The 24159-nt window shown below is 50.0% G+C and overlaps 1 protein-coding gene across 1 annotated transcript; it reads right to left on the bottom strand.

Moving 5' to 3' along the window:
* Positions 1-20398: 20398 nt before the first annotated feature.
* Positions 20399-23747, bottom strand: LOC306791642 (uncharacterized protein). Its single transcript, XM_079288471.1, has 7 exons — positions 23711-23747; positions 23271-23595; positions 22385-23147; positions 22109-22297; positions 21760-22016; positions 21237-21664; positions 20399-21138 (listed from the first exon to the last, which is right to left on the bottom strand). The coding sequence occupies exons 1-7, from the start codon at positions 23734-23736 to the stop codon at positions 20607-20609; spliced, it is 2520 nt and encodes an 839-aa protein (XP_079144597.1). The 5' UTR covers positions 23737-23747; the 3' UTR covers positions 20399-20606.
* Between the last annotated feature and the right edge of the window lie 412 nt (positions 23748-24159).

Genomic DNA, 24159 nt, shown 5'->3' with positions numbered 1-24159 from the left:
ACTTCACTCCTCTCTACACCACACTTCACTGTCTCTACACCACACTCCTCTCTACACCACACTCCTCTCTACATCACGCTCCTCTCTACACCACACTTCACTCCTCTCTACACCACACTTCACTGTCTCTACACCACACTCCTCTCCACACCACACTCCTCTCTACACCACACTTCACTGTCTCTACACCACACTCCTCTCTACACCACACTTCACTCCTCTCCACATCACACTCCTCTCTACACCACACTTCACTCCTCTCCACACCACACTCCTCTCCACATCACACTCCTCTCCACATCACACTCCTCTCTACACCACACTTCACTCCTCTCCACACCACGCTCCTCTCCACACCACACTCCTCTCCACATCACACTCCTCTCCACATCACACTCCTCTCTACACCACACTTCACTCCTCTCCACACCACACTCCTCTCCACATCACACTCCTCTCTACACCACACTTCACTCCTCTCCACATCACACTCCTCTCTACACCACACTTCACTCCTCTCCACACCACACTCCTCTCCACATCACACTCCTCTCGACACCACACTCCTCTCCACATCACACTCCTCTCCACACCACACTCCTCTCTACATCACACTTCACTGTCTCTACACACTACACTTCACTGTCTCTACACCACACTCCTCTCTACATCACGCTCCTCTCTACACCACACTTCACTCCTCTCCACACCACACTCCTCTCCACATCACACTCCTCTCTACACCACACTTCACTCCTCTCCACATCACACTCCTCTCTACACCACACTTCACTCCTCTCCACATCACACTCCTCTCTACACCACACTTCACTCCTCTCCACACCACACTCCTCTCCACATCACACTCCTCTCGACACCACACTCCTCTCCACATCACACTCCTCTCCACACCACACTCCTCTCTACATCACACTTCACTGTCTCTACACACTACACTTCACTGTCTCTACACCACACTCCTCTCTACATCACGCTCCTCTCTACACCACACTTCACTCCTCTCTACACCACACTTCACTGTCTCTACACCACACTCCTCTCTACACCACACTCCTCTCTACATCACGCTCCTCTCTACACCACACTTCACTCCTCTCTACACCACACTTCACTGTCTCTACACCACACTCCTCTCCACACCACACTCCTCTCTACACCACACTTCACTGTCTCTACACCACACTCCTCTCTACACCACACTTCACTCCTCTCCACATCACACTCCTCTCTACACCACACTTCACTCCTCTCCACACCACACTCCTCTCCACATCACACTCCTCTCCACATCACACTCCTCTCTACACCACACTTCACTCCTCTCCACACCACGCTCCTCTCCACACCACACTCCTCTCCACATCACACTCCTCTCCACATCACACTCCTCTCTACACCACACTTCACTCCTCTCCACACCACACTCCTCTCCACATCACACTCCTCTCCACATCACACTCCTCTCTACACCACACTTCACTCCTCTCCACATCACACTCCTCTCTACACCACACTTCACTCCTCTCCACACCACACTCCTCTCCACATCACACTCCTCTCGACACCACACTCCTCTCCACATCACACTCCTCTCCACACCACACTCCTCTCTACATCACACTTCACTGTCTCCACACCACACTCCTCTCTACATCACACTTCACTGTCTCCACACCACACTCCTCTCCACATCACACTCCTCTCCACATCACACTCCTCTCTACACCACACTTCACTGTCTCTACACCACACTCCTCTCTACACCACACTTCACTGTCTCCACACCACACTCCTCTCCACATCACACTTCACTGTCTCCACACCACACTCCTCTCCACATCACACTCCTCTCCACACCACACTTCACTGTCTCCACAGCACACTCCTCTCCACATCACACTTCACTGTCTCCACACCACACTCCTCTCCACATCACACTCCTCTCCACACCACACTCCTCTCCACACTACACTTCACTGTCTCTACACCACACTCCTCTCTACACCACACTTCACTCCTCTCCACACCACGCTCCTCTCCACATCACACTCCTCTCTACACCACACTTCACTCCTCTCCACACCACGCTCCTCTCCACATCACACTCCTCTCTACACCACACTTCACTCCTCTCCACATCACACTCCTCTCCACATCACACTCCTCTCTACACCACACCACACTCCTCTCCACACTACACTTCACTGTCTCTACATCACGCTCCTCTCTACACCACACTTCACTGTCTCTACACCACACTCCTCTCTACACCACACTTCACTCCTCTCCACATCACACTCCTCTCTACACCACACTTCACTCCTCTCCACACCACACTCCTCTCCACACCACGCTCCTCTCCACACCACGCTCCTCTCCACATCACACTCCTCTCTACACCACACTTCACTGTCTCCACACCACACTCCTCTCCACATCACACTCCTCTCCACACCACACTCCTCTCCACACTACACTTCACTGTCTCTACATCACGCTCCTCTCTACACCACACTTCACTGTCTCTACACCACACTCCTCTCTACACCACACTTGTCAAGAAGAGTTGACCCCTCAGAGCTGCCTCGGTAACATGTGAGCACATTCAAGGGAGAGTCAGGATATAAGAGCACAAAGCATATACTCAGAATAAAGTGTAATGAAAAGATAAAGTGTATGAATTATGTAACGAAATGTTTAATCAATATGTAACGAATGTTTAAATGCATAGAGTAAGTTAACAATGGTGATAAGTGTTTAACAAATGTTTTGTGTAACCAGGAGCTGAGATAGAAATGAATAGTCAGAATGACTTTGCAGAAATCAGAGGCAGATGTTGTGGGTGGAGGAGACTGTTGCAAGAGATGAGTCATGGAGGCAGGAAGCCTGGAACTTGTCCGGACTTGTTCAAGAACCCAACGCCCTCTCCAGAGGGAGGGGGGATGAGATCATGTATTGAACAAGGGGGGCTGATTAAGCCCGAATGAGATATAAAAGGAGACATTTGCAGGCAGCACACTGGGATTTCAACACGGGTGCCGTCCAAGAGCACCGAGGGAAGATACGGACGATCGTAACTGATGTATTGAGGACTTCGTCTCTGTTCACGGAAAGAAGACCGCTGTTCGTGGACAATAAGATTTAAAGACGGAGGTTTTCCTCTCCCCACTGCTCGACTCTTAACATCTGGACAACGGAGAAGACGCAGCAGCCCGAGAAAGACTTTGTACTGAGTTTTGAGGACTGTTGAACGGACTCCGCTGCAGAGCAGGAGGACGGAGGGTCCGGCCGGACCTTCGCTCCTAACAACTCCAAAAGAACCTTTTCATCGCACCATTGAACATCCAGCTCCAACCGAGCCGTCTCGGCAACTAAAACTAATGAGTATAATCAGAGAAGAAAATTAACGTAACGAATCAAGTGTAGTGACATTTTATGTGAGCTGTAGCTTTAACCCTTGCAAACTAACCAAATATAACCTGCAATAAATATCTAATCTGCATTTAAAGTAAATTTCTCAAGTGCATTCATTTGCTCAAGTAGTAAAAAGTTCCTCGTGGCAGTAAAAAGTTAAAGCCATTGTATGTCTAACAACTGAGTTCTGAAAGGTTATCCTAGAGACCGAATCCACTTAACAACCCCTTACGGTTTTAGAAAGAATTAATCCTAGCCGTTAAAACCTAACCTGGCATTTACCAAGAGCACGGATCCATAAGAGGGAAGCTGCCATAACCGACGCGACTGGAGGGAGCGCCCGGGGCCAGGACTGGTCTCTCGGCCGAGCGCGCTCTGACCGGAGGAAGCAGGGTAGACATTGGGAGTAACGGCAGTTAGCGGAGCCAGGCGAGTTCCCTCGCCAGAACACCAGCTCGACAATCTTTTAATAGAGAGCTGAGTCAGTAAGTAGCCCCGTATCGGGCCAGAAGTACCCCGGGATCTAACACACTTCACTCCTCTCCACACCACGCTCCTCTCCACATCACACTCATCTCCACATCACACTCCTCTCTACACCACACTTCACTCCTCTCCACACCACACTCCTCTCTACATCACACTCCTCTCCACATCACACTCCTCTCCACATCACACTCCTCTCCACATCACACTCCTCTCCACATCACACTCCTCTCTACACCACACTTCACTCCTCTCCACACCACACTCCTCTCCACATCACACTCCTCTCCACATCACACTCCTCTCCACATCACACTCCTCTCTACACCACACTTCACTCCTCTCCACACCACACTCCTGTCCACATCACACTCCTCTCCACATCACACTCCTCTCTACACCACACCACACTCCTCTCCACACTACACTTCACTGTCTCTACATCACGCTCCTCTCTACACCACACTTCACTGTCTCTACACCACACTCCTCTCTACACCACACTTCACTCCTCTCCATATCACACTCCTCTCTACACCACACTTCACTCCTCTCCACACCACGCTCCTCTCCACACCACGCTCCTCTCCACACCACACTCCTCTCTACACCACACTTCACTGCTCTCCACACCACACTCCTCTCCACATCACACTCCTCTCTACACCACACTTCACTGCTCTCCACACCACACTCCTCTCTACACCACACTTCACTCCTCTCCACATCACACTCCTCTCTACACCACACTTCACTGTCTCTACATCACGCTCCTCTCCACACCACACTCCTCTCCACACCACACTCCTCTCCACACCACACTCCTCTCTACACCACACTTCACTGTCTCTACATCACGCTCCTCTCTACATCACGCTCCTCTCCACACCACACTCCTCTCTACACTACACTTCACTGTCTCTACATCACGCTCCTCTCTACATCACGCTCCTCTCCACACCACACTCCTCTCTACACTACACTTCACTGTCTCTACATCACGCTCCTCTCTACATCACGCTCCTCTCCACACTACACTTCACTGTCTCTACACCACGCTCCTCTCCACACCACACTCCTCTCCACACCACACTCCTCTCTACACCACACTTCAGTGTCTCTACATCACACTCCTCTCCACACCACTCTCCTCTCTACACCACGCTCCTCTCTACATCACGCTCCTCTCTACATCACGCTCCTCTCCACACCACTCTCCTCTCTACACCACGCTCCTCTCCACATCACGCTCCTCTCCACACCACTCTCCTCTCTACACCACGCTCCTCTCCACACCACGCTCCTCTCCACACCACGCTCCTCTCTACACCATGCTCCTCTCCACACCACGCTCCTCTCCACACCACACTTCTCTCTACACCACGCTCCTCTCTACACCACGCTCCTCTCCACACCACGCTCCTCTCCACACCACGCTCCTCTCCACACCACACTTCTCTCTACACCACACTCCTCTCCACACCACGCTCCTCTCTACACCACACTCCTCTCCACACCATGCTCCTCTCCACACCACGCTCCTCTCCACACCACACTTCTCTCTACACCACGCTCCTCTCCACACCACGCTCCTCTCTACACCACACTTCACTGTCTCTACACCATGCTCCTCTCCACACCACGCTCCTCTCCACACCACGCTCCTCTCCACACCACGCTCCTCTCTACACCACACTTCACTCCTCTCCACATCACACTCCTCTCCACACCACACTCCTCTCCACATCACACTCCTCTCGACACCACGCTCCTCTCCACATCACACTCCTCTCGACACCACGCTCCTCTCTACATCACACTCCTCTCCACACCACGCTCCTCTCTACATCACACTCCTCTCCACATCACACTCCTCTCGACACCACGCTCCTCTCCACATCACACTCCTCTCGACACCACACTCCTCTCCACACCACACTCCTCTGCACACCACGCTCCTCTCTACATCACACTTCACTCCACACCACGCTCCTCTCCACACTACACTTCACTGTCTCTACATCACACTCCTCTCCACATCACACTCCTCTCTACACCACGCTCCTCTCTACATCACACTTCACTCCACACCACGCTCCTCTCCACACTACACTTCACTGTCTCTACATCACACTCCTCTCCACATCACGCTCCTCTCCACATCACACTCCTCTCTACACCACACTTCACTGTCTCTACACCACGCTCCTCTCTACATCACGCTCCTCTCTACACCACGCTCCTCTCTACACCACGCTCCTCTCCACACCACGCTCCTCTCTACATCACACTCCTCTCCACACCACTGTAAGAGAACAGTAAAGGGACAGCTTAGAGGGGGGGACAGCTTAGAAAGGGGGACAGAGGAAAGAAGACCTGGCAACCCGGAACTTGTGGGTTGGGGGGCGGAGTTTCGGGGTGCGTGGTGGCGTCACGGTCGTTGGCGTTCCCCCCCGTGTGTTGTGCATGTAGGTACATTTGGGTTTTTTTTTTTTTTTTCCTAACGTGACTTTGGGAAAGTTTGTGAGGAGTTGGCACATGGCACTCGATGGGGGACCTGGCTGGTGCGTGGAGGGGTGGCGGCGTCTTTGAGCGCTGCGTGCCGGGTAGCCAGAGTGGTCGGAGGCTCGTTCCCGAGCTGGGTCTGGAGCGAGCGAAGAAGGAGAGAGCTGGATTTACGTCCCACTGTCAGATCATCGAGTGTTTGAGTCTCTGGCAGACATCTTGAGCCCTTTATGAACCCTTTCCATAAGTCACATAGGATGCTGACTTAGCCGAAGGGAATTACCCACAAATCATTGCAATGTGACGTTAAACACGGGGTAACCAGTGGACGCATGGAGACGTAAAAAAAAAAGGTAAACAAAGAGGACGGTGTTCAGCCTGGAATATTAAATGTACTCAGAAACATTAAGGGTTAAAGATGGAAGATGAAATGCATGAAATCAGAAGATATTTATTCATTTATTCATCAAACATTCGATTTTGTCATTGAAGCCGTTTTGACAAAAACGAGTAAATAGATGATATGAATGACCTCATCTAGTGAGGAAAGAGCCTGAAGACGTTCAAATCAGGGAGTACAACGTATAAAATAAATACACACAATTATACATCATATTTGTGGACGTTGTCATGGTAACGTGATATGTTGCAGCAAAGTGCTGTCCCGTTCATATTTACACCATCTCAAGCCCTCACAGTCTCTCACACTCAAACCTACCAGGTGACGTCAGTAAGTCCTTGAGGGTTTAGGGTTTGAGGCTTTAGGGGGGACGCTGGGACTGGGACCCTGGTTCCCCATTGAAAAGTATCTTTGTAAAATATTTGCATATTTTTTGTCCTTCTCATACATTTCTGTATCAGGTAGTTTCAAGACATCAATCAAGGCTCAGTGCAGTTCATTCTGCACCGCTTGTCTTATAGTGTTCTGGTCCTGCTGCTTTACCTCATCCAGTTGGTACTGTGTGGGGAATGCTCCCCACAGAATGAAGCATAGGGTGTAGTGCTGTGAACACAGCCCTCAGGCTGGCTCCTCCCCCAACCAATTCCCAAATCAGTGCCAGCTTAGAAAAGGCACCTGTTGGCATGGCTTCATCCCTTTTATCCTGTCTCTGTGTGGCTCCTAGCGGTGTTTCGTGTGACAGGTATGTAATTATTGTGATCGGTTAGCATTATGAAATACAGCCACTTTTATTAACCCTGTACTGACATGTTGGCTGAAAATCATTTTAGAAGCTCCATCATCTTCCTGCCGTCGATGAGTGACTGCATATGTTGGTACCGCATATACGGTATGAGCTGGTAAGTATCACAACCTTCATTTGTATTGTGTTGCAGCATGGTGAGCCTGTTAATCCAGGTTTTTCAAAGGTTCACCTGCTGCTGTTTTGCCTTCACGTTTTGATAAATTTACATTGTTCAACAATGTTTTTTATTTGTCTGGATTCTTTTTGTTAGTTCCCTTTTTCTTGAGGTGAAGTAGAGTGCCGTTGTTGGGAGGTGAGGTACCCGAGGTGAGGTCCCTACCTTATGCACGTACACACCCTGGGATAAGAGTGTCAACTGCACATAATCATATTCTGGGTTATTTAATAATGATGCCAGTCAGAATTTCAAAACGTACAGATGCAAATAATTCATAAATAAGACGATCGCATTCCGCCGGTAGAAATGGATCCTGCGCTTATAAACAGAACACAGAACACAGTTTGTTAACAGACTACAGAGAGAAACACTCTACAGTGGTGATCGCTGTGTGTCTTTATTAGTTATTAGTATTATTAGTTCCTGTTATTAAGTACAGTGATCACGTGAACAGACACAAACTTATCTAAAGTCTATGCAGCTGATCAGCTGTGATCATCAGCACCGTCATCAGAAACAGACGTCGCTTCACGTAACTGAGGAAAGGACGTCTCATGTCTCCTAAAACATATTTCCTTGTTTCCTCTCTCCTCGCATGGTTTCCTCCATGCATCCCTGGTGGGAGGGACTAAGACGCAAGGAAAGGATGCAAGTGAGGGAAACGGGGATGCAGTTAAGAGACTTGAGATATACCCATCAGCCTCTGCTGTTAAGTTTCATTTCACGATAGTCACGTGCTCGCCCACTGACCAATCACAGCGCACTCTACACCTCGCGGCAGAGCTGCACATGAACACTGAGCTGCACATAATGCTGACGTCATTATAGGCCAGCTAGCAGCTCTGACACGTCAAAGAAAACACCCAACATGTCAAACTAAAGATCTGATTGGTTGAAGAACATGACAATCAACAATATCGTCCCCATTCACTTAAAGTGCACATGGATTCACTTGTGAGTCTGCAGGCCTCTGGCCTCTGTTCTACCTAGAGACACAGAGGTGAGATCTGATTGGATAAAAGCTCGACTTAAAACAAGCTGCACTGGAAGCAGAGCAACTGAGGAAGACAGTAGCTGTGCAATGAGGAAATAAGATAATGGGAAAATAATTTTATCAATGATAATACATGTAGTGTATTTCAGAACAATTCAATTATAAAATAGATATGACTTTGTGATTCTGTTTAGGCCAGCAGAGAAGGCCTTGCAGGCCCTGACGGCCCACCACTGACAGGATGCCAGCAGGAGTAAATGTAAACGACATTTTCAAAATGGTGAAATAACCTTTGCTGCATTTTCAATAATATCCTTGACAAAAAATGTCTTTCCACAGTTTGATGGTCCGCTCACCACCAAACTAAAAGTATGTTGTCGTCTGGCATCAAATCCAAATCCTCGGTACAAGGCTTACGACCCGAACAATACGTTTGAATAATACTAGTGTTTGGAAAATTCAGAAGCTTAAATTGTGGGAAATATGTTTTCGGTGGACTTCGCTCAACCTGGCAACCCACCCAGCGTAAGAGCCTGCTCTCACTTTACTTAACGCTCATTAAGTTATGCTATAATGTAATATAGAGCTTTATAACCCGTTTCACTTCTGCCACCTGAGGCACTTTGACAGAAGTGGAACGTGGTGCTGGACTTCTTGTTGAAGAAGTGGCTGTGACCACGGTTTGTCTTTGGCTGAGGCTGCAGACGCAGGAGAAGGACCCAAGCCCTCGGCCTCTTCTTGTCCAGCTTTCTCCGCTTCCACAGCGTCGTCTTTGAAGCATTGGCAGGTTCAGCCTCAATGGTGGGATCAGCAGCAGCCGGTAGGTCTTGGGCCTGGGAGGGACCCGGCCGGTCAGAGGATTCAAGCTCTTCCCAGTGTGCGGCTCTGGGGATGACAGGAACTCTGTATCAAACAGGAATTCCTGAAGGCCCTCATCAACCCCTTCCTCCTCCTCCTCCTCCGCCTCCTCCGCCTCTCCCTCTGGGTCGTCTGGCAGCACCCGTCTGGTCTGGGAGAAGAGGTAGTTGACCCCTATCAACTCCCCTGTGGCAGCACATCACATAATAATAAAACCAAGTTATGAACACAGTCAAACATACGGCAGCTTTCTGAGTTTCTCTCCCTCCCTCAGCAGTTACCTGTGTACTCCCGTATCCGTCAACCAGCCTCCTCCCGTACAGGCTCTGGGCCAGTTGACAGTGTCCAGGTCCTGGCTGTGCCCCCTCTCCACCGAGGCACGTTTATTTATTTGATTGGTTTATTTGATAAGGGACAGTGCACATAAATAAAAACATTTCTGTAAATGCGCCACAGCTAGCCAAGAGGCTATTTTTCATCATATTCTCCAAACCAGCATCTTTATTTATTCTCGAAGATAACTATAAACACATTCCTATTGTTAAAGATATGAACCAACTCAAACCTGATATCAAACTTCACGTCATGTTTCTGCAGCTCAGAGGAGACATTGAACTACAGACACTCGTCTGATGACATCATCATCATCATCATCATCATCATCTTCTGAAAGATAGAAATGTCAACTAGTGTTAAACAACTGCAGAACTGGACGTTCATGACTGGACGTCCCCAACGTTGTACTTCAGCTCGCTGTATGTACGTACAAAAACCCCCTTTGTAGGTCTGCCCTCAACCACGGCCCGATAGATGATTGAAAATTATTCGATTATTGACGGAGAGCTCTTCCAGCCTTTACGGTACTCGTTCAGGGGTCCAGGAAACACACCGACCCACTACATGCGGTGTTAACAGGGTAGGAAACTTACATATTTTTTCGGGGGAAATTTTTGCCCCCACTGACTGAAATCCAGGGGCATTTAAAAGAAATTGGGGGCAGTTTTTGAAACTTGTGAAATAACATTTAACCTTTGTTGAAAATAATAAATATACTTATTTCGGCTTACAGTACATGAGCAATTGTCATCAAATGACAATAAGACTATTAGGCAGTAGTCTGCAGATTCAAAGTGTTTTCTTAGATTTTTTGAACAAAAAACAAACATAAATCAGACAATCATATTCAATTTTATTCTTATTTCATTGTGGCTATTTATTGTTCTTACATTTTTTAAACAACGATTAACAATTATTAAGTCAACGATGCCTTGATTACATATATATTCATTGTGTGGAATTATTAAGAAAGATATTTTTGTAGCACCTCAAATATTGTGATATTACCCATTTTTGTCCTGAACATATGCATTAGTCATTGTATGGAATTTTTGAGAGCACCTTCAAAATTTAAAAAATGTGCCATTTGAAGGTCCAAATTTAGTTCAGAGTTTTTACTCAGTAAAATATCTTAATTGACTGTCAGTCAGGTATTATTCATTAGCAACCCTCATATCAAAGAATAAAGACACTTTTTAGGTGTATTTTCCCTTTAACTCACGAGATGCAGGCATGTTTTATACTTAATGTGAATATAATTCATTTAATCTAATTCCCATTATGCAATATGTATACTTTGTTGGCATCTTATTCTGAAAACCGGATATTCGTCTCTCTGAAGAAACCGGATGTTGTCTCACGTTAATCTTTCCGCTAGCTTTCAAAGTCCTTCGCTCGCTCCCGATCTGCGCCGTTTGAAAGAGTTTACCGTGAATTTCAGCCTACAACGCTAGGTGCACTAACATGCAAGTGTCTGCTGAGTTGACCGCAGTCACAGGTCTGATGAAGAAGCGCTCCATTTATTTATTTGTTTAGAAAGTTCGGTTCTTGACGCACACGCAACATCAGTCAAGGCGAAAATCAAAAGCGTTCTATGGCAACTGCACTGGGTCATATAGGCTACGATGTTTTTGACAAGTTCATTAAATTATTATTATTAGAGGAAATTATGGGGGCATTTTTTGCCCCCCCTCCTAGTGAGATCAGGGGCAAAATTATATTTCTTAGGGGCATTTTTGCCCTCGTGTATTTCCGACACTGGTTGTTAATGACATCACGTGATGCTGCTCAGCCAATCAAATGTGTGTATTCTGATAAACTTCCCGACTCAAGTGAGATTCACACACGTTATATATTTGAAATGACAGTCAGTTGTTGACTACATACAGACGTTAATACAACTGTTGGCTACTTCAATATGGAACTAAATCATAGAACAAGTTCGACATTACTGTGATGTTCTGGAGCTTTGATGAGGACATTCTCTCTAAATCACGTGTCAAACTCAAGGCCCGCGGGCCGAATTCGGCCCGCCACGTCATTTTATGTGGCCCGCGAATCCACCAGCAAAAACCAAAAACATTTTTTTAAATTTATTTGAGGAGAAAATAATTAAAAGTTTGACTTGAAAATAAAAGTATCCCCATGGTCGAAGTTATGAGATAGAAAGTTGAAATTGTGAGATAGAAAGTTGAAGTTATGAGATAGCATGTTGTCTGTACAGACATTAAAACGAAAGTTACGAACGTAACTACGGTTCTATGAATCCTGGATGACCGCCAGAGGCAGTGCTTAACACTGGATATCTTCCGTCGCGCGCATGCGCAGGTCGAATATTTATATCAACAAAGTCACGTGTGACCTCGGATGACCACCGTCGTCTATAAGTTCCGGTGTCATCCTGAGCTCAGTCCTATGGAATCTTCTCGCGAGTTCACGGGATTCCGAGTGACCAAGAACTCTGGCGGTCATCCAGGATTCATAGAACCGTAGTTACGTTCGTAACTTTCGTTCTATTTCATCCTTACTGACCGCCAGAGGCAGTGCTTAACACTGGATGACTTATACCAAAAGAGTCACGAGGAAGCACAGTAACTACCCCTTATAGCTCCGGCAGAGAAAATTGGCCAAGAACCCTCCCCAGTGGGTGAGGGTCGGCAACGTTAACTCTGTAGTGTTTGGTGAATGTGCTCGGTGATGCCCATGAGGCCGCCGCACATGTATCCCCCACAGGCACACCACTCAGGCTTACCAGACACTCTTGGTAGTGACCCTTCACCCCGGATGGCCGAGCGCAGCCGCTCGCCTTGTATGTATCGGCAATGGCCTCCACTATCCAGTGGGACAGGTGCCGTTTTTCCTTTTTTTTTTCTTAAAAAGGAGCACAGCCCTTCTTAGGCTCACCATAACTGACTATGCAGGCGGTGGCTTCCATATAAGCTCTGAGGGCCCACACTGGGCACAGCAGCCTTGACCTCTCCTCCCCCGATGGGGGAGGGGGGGGTCAACTTTGCCAGCTGGATAGGCCGGTTTATATGTGAACGTATCCACCCCCTTGGGAGAAACACTGCCTTAGGCCAGAAAGTGACACCCAAGCCATCTGAGTTCCACCTCAGACATGATTCTTCCACTGATAGGGCATGCAGCTCGCCCCCACATTGAGCTGAATTGACAGCAAGGAGAAAACCGTCTTGCTGATAGCCATCTAGGCTCCGCCTGTGCCAGGGGTTCAAAAGGACAAGCATAAGCTGTCCAGTACCAAGGGTAGGTCCCATGCAGGGGAGACCGGCCCTTATCCAGGAGGGACTGTAGAAACTCAGTACAGCAGGCACGGGGCGCTGTACTGGGACCTTGTTCTGAGCCGCACACTAGTCGGAGAACAGCTTTCACCTGTTTCTTGTACTGCCGGCCGGTAGACCGCGCACTGGCATTCAGAATAGTCCGTCAGACTGGTTCTATGCAGCCACTCAGCATCCGGTCGGGCCCTCCCGTGACACCTAATTGAAGGCGGCAGGGATTGGAATGCCAAATCCGACCCTCTAGTTGCGACAGGAGATCCCTCCTGTCGGGGAAGAACTCTGACAAGCTTATAGCAAAAGCAGAGGGAATGGTGGAAAGGCATAAAGAAGATCCTCTGGCCACGTGTGAGCCAGGGCATCTTGACCCAGAGGGCTGGTCCTCCGTCAGGGAGACCCAGTGGGGGCAGTGGGTCGACACGTCTGGATGCAGCCGCCACTCTCCCGGTGGAGGCTTGTAACGGAACAGGAAAACCACAACTTGTTCCATTCTCCTGGTGGGTACATTGCCCACAGGCTGGTCAGGCGGGGGGCCTCCCAAGTCAGAAGGCCACGGTGATCCCCGTAGCAACTTCTGCAGATCTGGTGCCCCATCGATAGTTCATGGGAAATCACAGCAGAGGTGCTGTCCACCGGACAAGCACATGCTTTCCCTTCAAACATGGAAGGAAGTGCTCGAGCGCTAGCTCTAGAACCTGGACCTGCGGTCTTTCAGCAGACAACTGCCCCCCGGCTGTCCTGTTCTGTCACCCTGCACCCCGCCTTGAGAGGCAGGTATCTGTTGTGACAATCTCCTGGTGGAATGGAACCGAGCCCCTGGGGCTCGGTTCCTGGGACACTGTTCGCCAGATATGCACTCCCTCCATGGGGATAGTGAATAGATGAATAGACACTGTTTCGATAATATTATTGCCCTGTATCTGTGCCACTTGGCATCCAAGTGAAGGCTGTTCAGCCATCCGCACTGGGGCGACAGACAGGCCCTCATAGGGCCACACTAATGAAGGTTATGCTCTGAGAAGGGCTCAGGTAGCTCCTCTCCATGTTCACCTTGAGGCCCACCGGGCCACGTGAGAGAAGGCGAGCAGTGTCCTGTGGCGCCTGAAGCCGGGACGGCGCCTAGGTCAGCCAGTCTAAGTACGGCAGTATGTTCACGCCCTGCGATTGCAGGGGGAAAGGACAGCAGTAACACACTGTTGACACCCATGGGGAGATGGGAGAGTCCGAATGGAAGCACCCAGGACTGAAAGTTGTGGTGATGCACCATGGGAACAGGCGTCGATAGACGTGAACCACTCTCCCTTGGAAATCCGCTGATGGGAGAAAGAACCCCGACAGCCGGCCTGGAGACATCTCCTGGCACCCCTGCCGGGGGGGACGGGGACGTAAGTAGGGTTGTATGGAGTGGTCTCGTGTGACGTCACAGTTTAGCTGTCGGCCATGTTGGAGTACACACAAAGCCACTGGCATGCACGGCTGAGTCGCATAACCTATCGATCATGGTGAACTTTTGTGCTGTCTTTGGTTGTGGCAGCAGAGCTGATAGACAAGAAATCATTCTTTCGTTACACATCAAGGAAATGACACGAAGGAGCTATCCAAGCGACGTCGCGAGAAATGGCTGTCACGCATCTCGAGATATAAAGGAATGGAATTTGGCGTACACTAGAGTATGTGCGGATCACTTTATAAGTGGTCAGTGATTTTATTTACAAATTCGTTTGTGAACAGTATTTAATAAAGGAAATATAAATTAAACTTGGACATGAGAAGGTTACCGAAGCTTCATCGGCCCGTGACAGCAGTCGGTGCCAGAGACGCGTCGAGCGTGTACAACAGGCGAAACACAGAGATGCAGCCTCAGCATTGCTTGATATGAGTTTAACGTCAGATCATATATATATATATAAATATATATATATATGTGTGTGGGGGGGATGAAGTTAGGGGTTAGGTTAAAGTGAATTCCTACACACACGCACACAATTACGTGCATGTACAATGTAAACAAACACACGTGTCTGTTTGCGCTGAGTAAACATTGAATATTGCTAAATATCTGACCAGATCTGTATATATTTACCCTCCCAATGACGAGATGAGAATTGTCGACGACCGTTGCTTTGACGTCTCGGACCCATCCACTGACAAACTGATTATAAGCGTCGAGCCCTTTATAGCACTCCAACTCGTCTTTTGTGTAAGGACTGGGGGTGTTCACGAGATACGTGTAGATGTTGGCGTAGTTTACCGATGGAAGATAAGTAGGATCGGCACTGAAACGATCTGCACTCATCGTATAGGGATCCAAGTTACCAATAACCTTCAATTTGGCCAGGTAGCGAACCTTTGATGCACTATCCAGTGATTCAAAGTATGGTATTTTCGCCGCACTTCCTTGTTTACTCGCCGCCATGTAGGATCTGTATGTACTCCAACATGGCCGACCGACCTCGTAACTAAGGAGATCGTGACGTAGGTGAGACCACTCCATAGGTAGCGGTCCGGCCTCTCAGCAGGACGCCGAGGCCTGTTGCGGCTACTAGGGTAAGCTGGAGGCTGAGAAAACGGCCTTGTGGGCCAAAAATGGGACCCCTAGGTCTGGGGGTGCAGGCATGTCCCTGCAAAGACCAGAGAACTGCTGCCTGGTCTGGCTAGCTCTAACAGTCCGCTGAAGCGCCTGTACAGCAGCTGACTCGAACAGCTCACCAGGCTCCACTGGGACAGTATGGAGGGTCCTCCTACATGTCTCAGATAGGGGTGACTGCGCCAGCCAAACCTGGCGACGAGTCTGAACCAGGGTGGACATCATACATCCACGTTCCCTCGATATGAGCGCAAACGCCTGCAATGAAGCATCACTGAGCAGAAGCGTCGAAGTAGCCCGCTGCAGAGAATCTGCAAGGGAAAGCATGAGGTGGGAGAGGGAGTTGTCGATACGGTGCACAGCGCTGCTGTGTCCTAAGCCCTGGATAGCAGGTCATCTTTGACCCGACATTGGGTCGAGGGCACCTGGCATCGGGCCTCAGAGTCTCCTCAGGGGAAACTGATGGACGCCATAGTCGTCTAACTGGCTGGCATACGTGCAAGGCCAGATTTGCCACCTCCTGCATGGTCTGATGTAAGGCGGGAGAGAGCCCTGGTGTCTCCACCATGCACGCAACTCCCTCAGATATTCCTCGGAGGGAGGAACAGAAAAGGTGGTGAGGGCGGGAAGGTGCCTGAAGAAGGCACTCACAGGTGATGTTCCAGCTGCTGTGTATGCCCGGCGTGCAAGTGCCATACCAATGACCAGGGTAGGTTGGTCTGGATTCAGCTGCCCTGACAGGGGGAGGTAGACCTCCCGCATCAGGTGTTCCACTTCGGCCAGCCTAGCAGACCTTACTGCTCAAGGCGTGATGCCGCAGGTCCTGCCTGGGTTCTCCCTGCTAGGGCAAGAGGTCAGGGCCGTCCTCCGGCTGAAGAGGAGCTATACAGGTCCTACAGCCGGGAGAGTTTAACATGGCCGCGATTCTGGTGGAACCCTTGTCCCACTAGTTTATGCGGAATTCCAAATCAGTCCGAGCGGGAGCGCTCTGCTGAATGTTGAGAGAACAGGCAGGGGGCAGTCAGTGGCGAGTGATCCTTCGGACACTCTTCCCTTAGCTGCGGATATTGGTGACCCACCAGTTAGCCTGAGCGAGAGCACTCTGCAACTGTGGAAACAGGTCAGGCAAAGTCCTTATAGTGAGAGGGGCGAGGACACTCTCTAAGCCCACTCTCTTCACTAAGATAGTTGCTGCAGATATTAGTGTCCCCCCAGTTAGCTTGAGCGAGAGCACTCTGTTACCGTAAAAAACGGACAAAACAGAACACAGTCCGTACAGTGAGAGGGGAGCGAGGACACTCTTCACTAAGATAGTTGCTGCCGATATTGGTGTCCCACCAGTTAGCTTGAGCGAGAGCACTCTGCCACTGTGGAAACAGGTCAGGCAAAGTCCTTATAGTGAGAGGGGCGAGGACACTCTTCACTAAACTAGTTGCTGCAGATATTGGTGTCCCACCAGTTAGCTTGAGCGAGAGCACTCTGCCACCGTGGAAACAGGCCAGGCAAGTCCTTATAGTGAGAGGGGAGCGAGGACACTCTTCACTAAGCTAGTTGCTGCAGATATTGGTGTCCCACCAGTTAGCTTGAGCGAGAGCACTCTGCTACTGTGAAAAACGGACAAAAAGAACACAGTCCTTACAGTGAGAGGGGAGCGAGGACACTCTTCACTAAGACAGCTGCTGCAGATATTGGTGTCCCACCAGTTAGCTTGAGCGAGAGCACTCTGCCACTGTGGAACAGGTCAGGAAAACAGTTCTCATAGTGAGAGGGGAGCGAGGACACTCTCTTCACTCGGATAGTTGCTGCAGATATTGGTGCCCCACCAGTTAGCTTGAGCGAGAGCACTCTGCTACTGTGAAAACGGACAAAAAAAACCCCACAGTCCTTACAGTGCGAGGACACTCTCCACTTGGACAGGTGCTGTAACTCTTGGTGTGCTACCAGTTAGCCTGAGCGAGGGCACTCTGCTAACTGATATCCGCTACCGATATGTCCATAATGTTTACAACAATCAATGGACACACCGAGTATTAGCTTAGTCTAGTTAGCCGGACCGAACTCGACAGCCATAATGCGTAAAAACCATCAATGGGCACAACCTCAATGTTGATTTAGTATAACTAGCATTCACCGAGTTAGCCTGAGCGAGCACATTCCGCTAACTGTGATCGTTGTAATGCTACAAAGTTGATGGCCACAGCCCCAGTACCAGCTTTGTTTATCTAGGTCCCACTGAGTTAACCTGAGCAGGGATGCTCTGTTAACTGTGACAGCCGTAAGGATACAAAGTTAATGGCCACAGCCCCAGTATCAGCTTTGTTTAGCTAGTTTCCCACTGAGTTAACCTGAGCAAGGACGCTCTGTTAACTGTGACAGCTGTAAGGATACAAAGTTGATGGCTACAGCCCCAGTATCAGCTTTGTTTAGCTAGTTTCCCACTGAGTTAACCTGAGCGAGGACGCTCTGTTAACTGTGACAGCTCTGTTAACTGTGACAGCCGTAAGGATACAAAGTTGATGGACGCAGTCCCAGTATCAGCTTTGTTTAGCTAGTTTCCCACTGAGTTAACCTGAGCGGGGACGCTCTGTTAACTGTGACAGCCGTAAGGATACAAAGTTGATGGCTACAGCCCCAGTATCAGCTTTGTTTAGCTAGTTTCCCACTGAGTTAACCTGAACGGGGACGCTCTGTTAACTGTGACAGCCGTAAGGATACAAAGTTGATGGACGCAGTCCCAGTATCAGCTTTGTTTAGCTAGTTTCCCACTGAGTTAACCTGAGCGAGGACGCTCTGTTAACTGTGACAGCTCTGTTAACTGTGACAGCCGTAAGGATACAAAGTTGATGGACGCAGTCCCAGTATCAGCTTTGTTTAGCTAGTTTCCCACTGAGTTAACCTGAGCGGGGACGCTCTGTTAACTGTGACAGCCGTAAGGTTTACAAAGTTGATGGACGCAGTCCCAGCTAGCATCCAAGTTAGCCTGAGTGAAGACACTGCTAACTGCGAATTACGTCAGATGTAAAGATTAAATCTCCATGTACACAACGCCAATGCGGATCTAGTGTCTCACAAAGTTTGCCTGAGCAGGAACACTCTGCTAACTGTGATAGCCGTAACACTGTGAAGGGCGGGCCGACAGCGTAATTCTACGCTCTCGTTAGCGCGCCACTCGATTACTAGAGCGGAAGCGCTCTGCCAACCGTGTAACAAACAACTGTTATAGAAAACAATGTTAATCGATCTTACCGATTGCTGTCATCACGACTTAGCTGACCCTTATCAGACTGGTGACGACCGATGATAGGGGCGTCCACCAGTCCGGGGCTCGATGTCCGAACGGTGAACACACCGTTCCCTCCGAAGAGGGACAGCTCGTCGCAGCCTTTGGAGGGCGAGAGAACCGCAACTCCGACCGGTAGTCACAAGGCTACAGCGACGAGCTCTAATATGTCTTGATCGTAGACACATCCTTGTTTAAGCTACCATGGTAGCTAACCTGCGACGCGAGAAGAAAAAAAGGACTGAGCTCAGGATGACACCGGAACTTATAGACGACGGTGGTCATCCGAGGTCACACGTGACTTTGTTGATATAAATATTCGACCTGCGCATGCGCGCGACGGAAGATATCCAGTGTTAAGCACTGCCTCTGGCGGTCAGTAAGGATGAAATAGAACTATCACAACAGGTGGACAGGAGAGGCAACAGCCCGAATAGCGGTTTTCCAACGATTGAAAAAGATCGACAAATAATCCCAAAATGTCCACGAAGAGAAAAATTGATGAAGAGGGAAGAAAATGTAATGAAAGATGGGAAAGTGAATACATGTTTGTGCTTCAAGGAGAACGGGTCTGTCTGCTGTGTTATGAGGCGTGTCTGTGATGAAGGATACAATTCACGTCGGCATTTTGACACCAAACACGGAGCTAAATTTAGCCTCCAAGAAAAACATCAAACTGTCCATGAATTAAAAGGCAGACTGCAATCACAGCAGAATATATTTACACAGCTACAGCCCAGTGCATGCTGAAGGTATGTGAGCAGAGCTCCGACCAGATACAGACTTTTACAAATGTCAGTTTGTGAAGAAACACCATCGCAGACCGAGTTGATGAACTAGCAGCAATCTAACAACACAGCTAGCTGAGAGACGAGCAGGTACTTGTGTTTCTAATGAACTGTTGATGAAAGCACAGACAACACGGATACATCATCTATCATGTTCATCAGACCTGACTCTCAGTGAGCAGCTCTTGGATGTAGCTGCATGCACAGGACGACGACAGGGAGGAACATTAGTGATGCAGAGAGGTGACACAAACAGCTTTGAACAAAGTTAATGTCAGAACTTGTGTTTGATATTTGTCTTTGTTATTTTCTTTAATAGTTTGATCTTTGATAGAGTAATGAGAGTTTCTTAACCCTCAATTAAAATGATTTATGTTATAATAACAGAAATGTCTTTAAATATCATTTTTCATTTCTATAACTGCATGTACAATATTTTTACACTTGAATAAACAATCAAATGCAGAGAGTTATTTGAGAATATGTTAGGGAGAAGTTAGTTATACAGTCTTACAGTTACAACCGGCCCTTTGAGGGAGACGTGATGCTGATGTGGCCCAGAGTGGAGATGAGTTTGACACCCCTGCTCTATATGGACCTCGTTGAACATTGATTGCATAACCCTGGTCTAGATGTATAAATGTTGGTAACCACGTGTATCACATGTAGTCTCTTGAGGCTATGCTCTAAACCCAACCTGAAGTCGGCCACTTTGAATTTTGTGTGAATTTCCTCCTCCATCCCCCTCCTCCTGTCTCTTCTCCCTCAGCCAGTCCTCCACACTTCTGCCCCCTGAGGAGTTTTGACAGAAGTGGAACATGGTCCTGGACTTCTTGTTGAAGAAGCGGCTGTGACCAAAGTGTTTGGTCTTTGGCTGACGACAGAGGCTGCAGACGCAGGCGAAGGGCGCCTTCATTTTGAAGTCCTGACCGCATCGCTCTGCCTCCTGCCTCTTCTTTTCAAGCTTGCTCCGCTTCCACAACGTTGTCTTTGGCAACTGAGGAGGTGAAGGAGCAGCATTGGCAGGCTCAGCCTCAGTGGTGGGACCAGCAGCAGCTGGTAGGTCTGGGGCCTGGGAGGGGCCCGGCTGGTCAGAGACACCTGGTAGGGGCTGGTCCAGGGGAGGCCTCTCTCTGGGGGGCTGCACGGGGTCTGGTGGCACATGGGCCTGGAGGACATAACCCTCCTGGCTCTCCTTCCTCCAGTTGAACCTGGAGTTCATAGAGGGTATTTAAGAGTAAAATCTAAGCACCTTGAAGACATAACTCTACTTTATACCAGCGCTGTAAAGTTTAGTTTGGATACTCACCACTGTATAAGCATCCTCTGGTTTATCTCAAAGAGACACAGCTTGGCTCGGAGGGTTGGATTTCCCAGCACACCGTCTCTGATGGTGCAGTAGCTCCTGAGGATCAGAGACCAGCGGCTGATCCGAGCTCCTGCCAGAGAGCGGCTCTGGTGATGGATCCTACACAGCAGGATGCAGATAGCCTCCACCAGCCTGCTTGCGTCAGGCCTTGTGAAGGGGACACTGAACCTCCCCTGGGTGAGCTGGTCCCTGTAACGTGGGGAATAGTTAACAGGGCCCTTGTCTCCCTCTCGGAGTTTGTCCCACAAGGCCAAGATCTGTGCCTCACGCACCACTGTGACTCGGCCCGCCACCCGCAGCTCCACCAGATACTCGGCCAGGTTCAGGACATGCTGGTACCCCGGGGAGCCATCAGGGTCCACGCACTCCTACAGAGGGGAGATGAAAACAGTCCTTCGTTCGTCATGTGGCTTTGAGGAGGGAAGAGACGGAGCTGATGTAAAAAGATGAAATGATCACGTACCTGCTGGGCGGCGTCCTGGAGGTTGGCTGGCTCAGACTTGGCAGGCTGTCGGGGCTGTGAGGTGTCTGACAGGAACTCTGTATCAAACAGGAATTCCTGAAGGCCCTCATCAACCCCTTCCTCCTGCTCCACGAAGTCGTTGTCCTCGTCGTCCTCGTCCTCCTCCGCCTCCTCCTCTGGGACGTCGGGGTCGTCTGGCAGCTCCTGCAGCACCCGTCCGGTCTGGGAGAAGAGGTAGTTGACCCCTATCAACTCCCCTGTGGCAGCACAGCACATAATAATGAAACCAATGAACACAGTCAAACATACGGGCACCTTTCTGGGTTTCTCTCCCTCCCTCAACAGTTACCTGTGTACTCCCGTATCCGGGTACAACTGTCAACCAGCCTCCTCCCGTACAGGCTTTGGGCCAGCTGGTTGATAGTGTCCAGGTCCTGGCTGTCCCCCCTCTCCACCGAGGCACGCCTGTGGTCCTCGTTCCACCTCGTCAGGCCCTCCAGCAGGTAGAGCTGGATGTTCATGGCACTGGCACTGGTGCCTGGAACATTACACAGAGAGGGGTGAGGCAAGAAGCAACGGACTCGCAGTGAAGATTAACTTGTGTGTTCAGGCTTCAGACACTTACCAGGTATGAACCTGTTAAGGTGGAGATGGAATGACTCCAAGGAGGTGGAGCCGCGGGAACAGCGGTACACCGGCAGGGTGACCCCTCCCCTGGTCAGCTGGCCCGTCCTGGTGTACAGCTGCAGCCCCGGTGGATCCTGGATGCACTGGAGGTGGCGGCGCTGGGTGCTCCAGATGCCCTCCACCCTCTCCTGGTCCAGCAGGATAGCCATGCCGTCTCTGGCCGACTTGAAGTGGTCCAGGGTCTCCTCAATGAGACGCTCGGTCTCCTGTGCCCCACGCGTGTGGCGGTGACAGTGCCGAGCCATCTCCTTGAAGGAGACCCTGCTCCAAGCCCCGGGCCCCTCTGCCTCCTTGGCTCTCTTCAGCAGGGCGATGTCCTCCTGGTCCCAGGCGAAGATGGAGGTGGAGAGGCGTTGCATAAAGTGGGCATAGAGGGGGTGGCTTTTGGTGGTGACCATCGCCGCCAATCTCCTCATAAAATGCCCTATGTCCAGCCTGACCACTAGCTGGGTCCACTCTGGGAACAGAGCGGCAGCTGCTGAACCCCCAGTGATTGAGCAGCACTCCCTGTCCACGTAGAGGACCAGAGGTGGCTCCTCCTTAGCCTGCTGGTACCGCCTGACCAGCCCGGAGGTCATCTGCTGCAGGCCGTAGCCCTCGGCCGCAGTGAGGACCGACATGAGCACCTGCCCGTGCTCGTTGCCCACGTTGGTCACCCACTGGATCGTCCCCGCAGCGTGACCGGACAGCTTCCTGGTGATCTACACGATCACAATCACAGTTACTGTATTGATCCCTGTGGGGAAACCGGGAATCTATTCTAAAATACAAACATAAGACCACGTGAAAGCTAAATACAACATAACAATGTCTAAACATTCTACCTTCTTGGTGGAGTCCATTTTTAGGATGGAGCCAAAGACGGAGGTCACCTTGGCTCTCATCTCCTCCAGACGGGCGAAGCTGTCGGTGGCGAAGGCGGAGAGGATCCACTGCCTGGTGGGGACCAGGTCCATCTCTGGCAGGTCTGGAGGAGGAGGAACAGTCACACCCGGCATCATGGACTTCTTGTAAGTTGACATGAAGCGGATGCAACTGTTCATCCAGGCCGCCATGTGCTGCTCCACCAGGCAGGAGCGCAGACGGACGGCACTGCTGCCGAGCGACCGGCCCCTCATCTGCACCAGGACCCTCTTATCACACGACAGCCTGCAGAGCAGATACAATCAGATAGTGGACAGAAAGATAATGACAAAGAACTGGTCAGTTAAACTCTCAGGCTCCTCCCCCCAGAGTTCTCCTTCAAAGTTAGTCTTTGATGTACCTGTAGGTGAGCACTGCTGGGAACATCCTCCTGTACTCCTCATCCAGCTGGGACAGAATGCTCCTCGACCACGAGGCCAACTTATTCCCACAGCTGCGACACTCTAGGTACTCTGTGCCCATAAAATACCATCCGTCGCTGTCCAAGACCTTGCGAACGGTCTTGTACAGGCCACATCCAGTCATGCTGTGGGCACAGACGGGGCAGCTGATGGTGCATTGCCACATCCTGTAGGGCACCCACAGGAAGAACGGCCGCTGGAAGAAGGCGTCGAAGGACGCCGGTGGCTGGAAGTACAGCTGGCGGGGTCCGGGAGGATAGTTCCAGGACTGCAGTTCAGTGTTGAGGATGAGCTTCCCACTCTGGTCCCTGGTGAACAGAGCCCGGCTCACCCACCCATGCTGCACCCTGGGCAGCGTGCTCCTCCAGCTCTCTGGAGCCTGGAACAC

This window comes from Melanostigma gelatinosum (assembly GCF_949748355.1).
Source record: "Melanostigma gelatinosum genome assembly, chromosome: 17".
NCBI classification, from domain to species: Eukaryota; Metazoa; Chordata; class Actinopteri; order Perciformes; family Zoarcidae; genus Melanostigma; species Melanostigma gelatinosum.
Note: the sequence above shows the minus strand (reverse complement) of the source record. Positions and strands in the feature narration are given on the sequence as shown.

What these genes read in the sequence shown, in the direction of transcription:
- LOC306791642 (XM_079288471.1), bottom strand. Translation starts at nt 23,736, where the DNA reads ATGTTCCCAGCAGTGCTCACCTACAG. An exon ending in AAATGGACTCCACCAAGAAG is followed by an intron (nt 23,148 to 23,270) that starts GTAGAATGTTTA and finishes GTGATCGTGTAG; the next exon opens with ATCACCAGGAAGCTGTCCGG. An exon ending in CCTTAACAGGTTCATACCTG is followed by an intron (nt 22,298 to 22,384) that starts GTAAGTGTCTGA and finishes GTAATGTTCCAG; the next exon opens with GCACCAGTGCCAGTGCCATG.